Source organism: Gavialis gangeticus, unplaced genomic scaffold (genome assembly GCF_001723915.1).
Source record: "Gavialis gangeticus isolate Ggan-Ray unplaced genomic scaffold, GavGan_comp1, whole genome shotgun sequence".
In the NCBI taxonomy this organism is placed as follows: Eukaryota; Metazoa; Chordata; order Crocodylia; family Gavialidae; genus Gavialis; species Gavialis gangeticus.
The window spans coordinates 6,808,223-6,815,027 of record NW_017729023.1 but is presented as its reverse complement, the minus strand read 5'-3'; the positions used below and the strand labels follow the sequence as shown (position 1 = coordinate 6,815,027).

Here is a 6,805-nt window from a genome sequence, read left to right as displayed (position 1 = left end):
TTGGAGTGTGTGATTCAAGTTGGTTAATATGGTTTAGAAAAAGGGTTTTCAACTTCTTTTACTAAGTGTACCCCCGGCAACCCCCTTTTTAATAAGTGTACTGCAGCAGGGGTGGCGCATGGCTGGATGGTGGCAGGGGTGAGGGGTGGTGAGTAGCCAGACAATGAGCTGGGGGGAAGAGGGTGGTGAGCAGCGGCAGCGCAGCACCTGTGGCCTGTGGAAGGGCGCTGCTGCTCTTGCCCTGCCCTGGCCCTGCTCCTGTGAGGCAGCGGCACTCTGTCCCTGCCCACCCCTGTGTACCCCCTGGGACCTTTCAAAGAACTCCTGGTTTAGAAAATGGTGAGCACATCTACAAATAGCCAGAGTGTCCAAGTTCATCCCCATGTTCATGGTGCAATTCCATTGTTGTGTCTTCTGGAACATACATACCTGCATCCATACACGACTGTTTTATACCATTAGAAATCTTTTTAAAACGAAACACTGCAAAAATGACACGTGATGTCAAGAGGAGGTGTCCTGTTTGTCTTTTAAAGTTCCTTGACTACTTCATTTAACAACTCCCTCTCCCCAGCACATACTTACGTTTTGATCTTCAGTTTTCAACAGATCTGTTAGCAGCTGACTCTCTCATTTTAGGCTCCGTATACTGGCTCATTCAATTAAACCTACTTCTGCAGATACCTTGCATCCAATACATGTTTTAGATAATTTGGAAATGTAATATATTATCTTTTTACTATTAAAACTTAAGCACATTTTCTTTAGTTTGCTTCAAATTGTTTTCATAAAGTCCTGTTTATTCAGCAGCGTATGAATACCCAGTTCAGCATTTTTAAAGACTATTTTTAATTATCCAAACAGAAATATCTATTTAATTTGGACTTGAATTTAGTGTAAAATAGAAACAGGAAAAAAGTGCCTAAAATTTTCTACCTACAATTCCTTTCAAACAACTCTTACGAATATTTTAATCAAATATAACTTGTAGGCTCAAAGAAGATATAAAATCCAGAGGGAAATCACAGAAGAAGCCCTTGGAAAATAGGGATTTGGAATGGAAGGATCAGTTCTACCATAACTATAACACTATACCAACAACACTATGCTTATGTATATATTAAAAACAATATTAACCCAAACTGGTCATTTCTAAGGTGCATTTGGAGTTGCTGTGTGTGAGATGCATCTTTTTTAAGTAAGATTTAGATTGAAATAGGCTGACGATGTGCTAACATGACCAGTACATTGTTTTAATCATCTGAGGACCCAGAGGGCTATATCTTTATGAAAAAAACAGCTGCTTACTTTCAGGGAAGTAATAGTAACCTTTTACACTATCAAAAAAAACTGAGTGGAAAGCACTGCTGGCTGCCTCCATTCAGATTTATTTTTGCCGAAGTGGTACAATTTTATCCGTCTTGAAAGAAAGCAGTTTAAAAGTGATGGGTTTATCTTTTCTTCTTTGTCTCTTGTCAGCTACAACCTGTCTCATCGGTTACTTGGGGAGGTGGGAGAGAATTTTATTGTGCCACTCTCCTGTTTCTGAAATGTAGTCCTCCTGATTCTAGTAAATCATTTTTTCCCCCCTGTTGACTGACCCAGTTTACTGTGCAGTGTGTGGGAGTATGTATTATATTCCCTGATGTCCAGCTGGTAGTATAATACTATGAGAGGAGAATGCATTTTGAGTTCCAACTAATTGTTTAATAGAAACCAACAAGTCGAGATGTCTGTAATTTTATGTCTCTGATTTTTGTAAACATCCTTCTTAATCTAAATAAAAATCTGGTGTGAGGAGAAGTGTTAATCACTGAGTGCTATGCTAATTCATGACATATAGCTTTCTTTCAGTTTCTGTTAAATTCTCTAAAACTTTTTCTCCCTCTATTTCACAGTGGTAGTCGCTCTTCTAAAACATTTAAACCAAAGAAAAACATTCCAGAGGGGTCTCACCAGTATGAGCTACTAAAACATGCAGAAGCCACGCTTGGAAGTGGTAATCTCCGGATGGCCGTCATGCTGCCAGAGGGGGAAGACTTAAATGAATGGGTTGCAGTTAACAGTAAGTTGCTTGATCTTTTCCTGTGGGAGGTGGGCAGCAAATATGGCCTAGTCATGAATAAGGACACCTGCATGTTGGATATTTCTTCATGCACAACCATGTGTTGTACTGCAATTAAAAAAGCAAAAGATGGTATAGTTTAGAGAATTCACAGCAACTAAATGGCTCAAAATAAATAACCCCCTGCTATGTATGTTGAAAATAGAAGTTTTTCCCAAACAGATGACTGCTTTTTGTGGTTATGAACAAATACTTTGGTTTTAAACTTTGTGAGTTCTGAAGGGGAAATGCCAGTGCTGTATTTAGCAAATAGCTGGTAAGGCACCACCTTAGTGTGACTTTAGTCCTTTGGGGTGTTTGTACACATGCTCTGGGAGTAGGGGGTGCTTTTAATTAGAGCGGCTCTGAGAGCTGCTCTAATTAAAGCACCCTGAGCATCTTGTGTATCAGTGTCCCTGTGCTTTAAAATGGCAGCAGGGGCACTTTATCTAAAACTTGTCAAATGAGCTTTAGGTAAAGTGCTCTCACTGCCATTTTGAAGTGCAGGAAGGCTGATGCACGAGATGTGGGAGGTGGCTGGAGCCTAGTAATTGCCATGCTCCAGCAGACTTGATAAATTGAGTCTGCTGCCATGTGCTGGAATTCCAGTATGTTGGAGCAGCCCCCCTGCTCATGTATAGGCACCCTTAGATTCCAGCTAAACCTGTTTTACTCAACAGCATGGTTATATCTTTCTATTATACCCCAGGGGAGTATGTGAAGAAAAATTCAAAATTAGTCGCCGAGTCCCAGGGATGGCAGATCTGGTCATACCAAGCTGGCTCTGAGCCAGCATACATGGTTTGTGGCACTGCAGGCAGAAGCTGTGTGCCGTCAGGCCGGGTGGGCTTAATGCCGCTGGAATGCTTCCAGCATTCCAGTGGGAAGCCACACATGGAGGCACGAAATTATATGCCATCAGACCAGGCTGTCTCCGTGCCTCCACATGTGGCTTCCTGCTGGAATGCTAGGAGCCCCATGTGGAGGCACAGAGCCAGCCAGTGTGGCCTGATGGCATACGGCTCCCACCTGCTGTACCATGAGCCCCACGTACACAGAGCCAGCCTGGCTTGGGTTGAAGGCATGTGCTAGCGGGCCATCCAGGACTCAGTTGGAACTGTGGGCCATCGTGGAGCTCTGCGTGCCATGGCCACGAGCACCCCAAAGGCCTGCTGCCTGCTGCTGCCGCCGCCACCGTTGGCAAAAGGGGCTGTGCACCTTGGGGAAGGGGAGGGGGGGGAAAGGAAGGGGTGCATGTGGTGGGAGGGCCCATGCCCACCCCCCCCCACGTGTGCCCACAGACCCCACACCCACCCCTGCAGGCAGGAGCTGCCCTTCCCACTTACCAGCTGTCTAGTCGTGTGCCACTGTGCTCAGTGCCTCCATATGGCACAGAGCCCACCCAGGTTAAATGATGCAAAATTATGCAATTTTGCATGGTCATATATTTTAAAATTGCATGGGTGCATAATTGCATAATTTCCTGGGGGTGTATTTCTATGGTGAGTTTAAATCTTTGGATGAGTAGTTAGGGCCAAGTCTAAAACAGATGTTAAAATTGCAAGCAGATATGTGGAAAAGCTTTCCTTCTTCCCCTAAAAAATGTGCAGGTGTTTCTTTGCAGCATTTCCAATATTACCCTCTTGTTCCCACTGCTAAGCTGTTAGCCTATGCTTTGGTAACTTTTTCATTTGATTATTCTAACCTCCTCCTTTCTGTTTCTCCTGTTTGTCTGTCTCTTCTGAGCCAGTCTGGGCAAAACAGACACCCAAATATATCAACTGTCTTCTTTGTGCCACCTCTCTTGGTCCCCAGAGCTTTCACACAACAGGCTGCCAGTGGTTGATGACTGAATCTTTCTCCTCCATTGGAAGTTTGGTTTTTTTTTGTTTTTTTTTTTTAATTACTCTTTTTGTCTATTATAATAGTACTGTAAATTCTCCTTGTTCTGAATGCAGAGAAGGGAGTGAGTTCGTCTTGGCTTGAGGGACCCAAACAAAGGAAGATGAGGAACCCAGGAACTGCCCTGCCAACTGTGACCACTGGTCCATGTTGTCTGATGGCACATTTTACAATAAGCTAGAGGAAAATGGGGACTGCCCAAATTAGAGAAGTGTGGAATAAGCTTTCGCCAGAGGATTTTTCTTTTTTATTTATAAGTGTCTGGGCTCTTTCTCTAATGCACTGAAGCGCTTCTAATGAAATTGTGGATGTTCTTGTTATCTGTGTAGATATCTAGCCTCTTTTCTGCATCTTGATATATTTGGTCTTTAGTTGCATAGGTCAATTGCTATTTTATATGGCTTTCACCTTCCAAATTTGCTGAAGATCCCACAAAATACGTTTTTTCATAAAACGCTAGTAAAGGATTGGGGAAGTCCTATGTATAAAGCAATCATGAAAGCTCTCATGGAAACATGGTTTTTGCATTTTCATAGGTAATAAAGATAGCAAACTGGTACAGATATTATGCAAATATGTTGTCAAAAGGCACAGTTATACATCTGGGAATAGAACCCAAGAACCTTGTTTCTGTGTCTTTTGTCTGTACTTTTTGGTGCCTGAAAGTTTGCGTGTTATCTCTCCCAGCTATACATTTCATCCAATAAAAATACCATGTTCTTGTAATGGTGCAGTAGGACCTGGATCATTTGTATTTGAGTGGCTGGCATCCTGCTTGGCTCACAGCAGGTTGCTGAATTAAGGACAAGCTGCTCAATTTGCAGCTTTTCTTTTGTAGGGTGCTGTTTTTCCATTCAGAGTGGTCCCACATTGCTGGTAAGAGAAGCAGGACCTTTTGAAATTAAAAGCCACAGCAAACACCTGAAGCAGCTCAGCAGTCCTGCTCAGTTGTCTGTTGTGGCCCTGTGTTCCCCCAGATGTTTTGCAGGGAGATTAAGAATTTAACACTTTGAAATATCCAGGTTCTACTGTACAATACAGCAATTTGTTTCACTTGTATCTTTAACCCTGAATGAAAGGGAGTTAATGTGACAATGTTTTACTGTATTTGAACATGCAGATATAAGAGCTATGTCATAATGGCTTTTGCCGGTGTCATTTGATACCAGTATAATTGTTACATTTGTCCATGCTCTTACTTTAATTGGCAGGCAATGCACATCTTCAACTGGAGAAATTACTTGTTTTTTAAAAACCTACGGGCTTCAAAGCTGTCACCAAAAAGGGGAAGTGACGGTGCCAAAAGAAGAAATGGGAAAACATTTTGTTTACTTGTCACACATTGGTAGTTTTGGAGGTTGGCAATTTGTTTCGTGGCCTCTTCATACTCAGAATGTGGGCCCAAGCAATGACAGTTATCTTCACAAAGCTCACGTGGTTTCAGATGCACCTGCTTTTAAACATACATTGCTGTTTGTGGCTTTTTGGGAGTGGGGTTGGAAAACTTCAGAGCTCTCAAAACTAGAAAGCTCAAAAATAGCTGTAAGCTACAAGAGCTGCACAGGCGTTTTGATGTTAAAAGATGCTTTGTTTCCCCAGCAAGTCTTCCCTTTCTGGGACTGCTTTTCCTCAGCATGTCTCACCAGTTGCTATTGTTGTGTTTCGGGAGCCTGCCTATTGTGAAACATAATATGCACCTAAACATGTGATCCATCAGGGTTTTTATTTATTTATTTATTTATTTAGTTAGTTAGTTATTTTTGAGTTGCTTCCTTTTTTGGTGCTTGTTAGTTACACAGCAGCAGTTTGCAGCCAAAATAGTGCATCTGCTGAAAAATAGGATGCATTAAAAATAAGTAGCAAGGGTTTGTAGGTCATTAAGTTGCCATGTTGTTTATGGAGCCTAAAGGATCTCTTCTTCCTCTTTTGTCAACCCCCTCCTCCCAAACTTCCATCACTCTGCAAGGCAGTATTTTAGCAATCCTTAAATTCTGGGTATGCCAACACCTTTTCTATTGGACAGCTGCTCAGAAGGAACAACCTTTAGAATAAATGAAGACTGAGCTGTGGAGGGGGTTTGTACTGCCTTGTCTCAGCCTCAGTCTTTTATCGTTTGTGTCATGATGCTGGACCTGGGAACCTTAATATTACATGTGAGCTTAACAGTATCCTGCTGATAGGACTTTTAGGAATGTAGCATTTTATAACTGACAACTCTAAAAATGTTGTCTTTATAACTAGGGCTGGTAGTACAAACATGGCTATCTGAATGTTTCAGAGATTAATTAGGAGAATATTCAGCCACTTGCACATCCAGAGTGAAGAGCCTGGTTCGCATTTGAATTTTCATTCAGATAGCACATGGCACTAAAGGGCGTCATTTGTCTGTCCCCCGCAGTGAATAAAGGCAATAGTTGAATATATGTGTTCTATTTCCACAGGAAAATGGTTAATGACCATGGCATTGAATCAGAGACAGCACCCAATTAAGATAGACATGGAAGGTCTTAAGTCTCTCATCCCTGTTGTTGAGTCTGCAAACAGACTGAAATGAGACAAACTGTGCATCTGTTTATTTGTCAAGGCTTGCTGGGCAGCCAGGAGAGCTAGAAACTTCTGTTCAGCACTGCAAAGCAATTCTAGGTTCAGGAAACTACAGCAAGACCTTGAAGATTACTTTTGAAAGACGGTTTCTATCACAGAAACTGTCGTAACAGGTGGCACTACTGGCACCCTGGCTGGTCTCATAGTTTCATAGTAGCTAGGGTCAGGAGAGACCTGAACAGATCATCTAGCCTG

General features: G+C 42.3%; 1 protein-coding gene across 1 annotated transcript in view; it reads left to right on the top strand.

Annotated features, from left to right (window-relative positions):
• The first annotated feature begins 1,236 nt into the window (after positions 1 to 1,236).
• Positions 1,237 to 6,805, top strand: part of LOC109297167 (MOB kinase activator 1B) — a 31,699-nt gene continuing 26,130 nt past the window's right edge. The window contains exons 1-2 of the mRNA XM_019516798.1: positions 1,237 to 1,243; positions 1,844 to 2,065. Of these exons, the coding sequence (XP_019372343.1) occupies positions 1,237 to 1,243; positions 1,844 to 2,065 (229 nt within the window). The remainder of the gene's footprint in view (positions 1,244 to 1,843; positions 2,066 to 6,805) is intronic.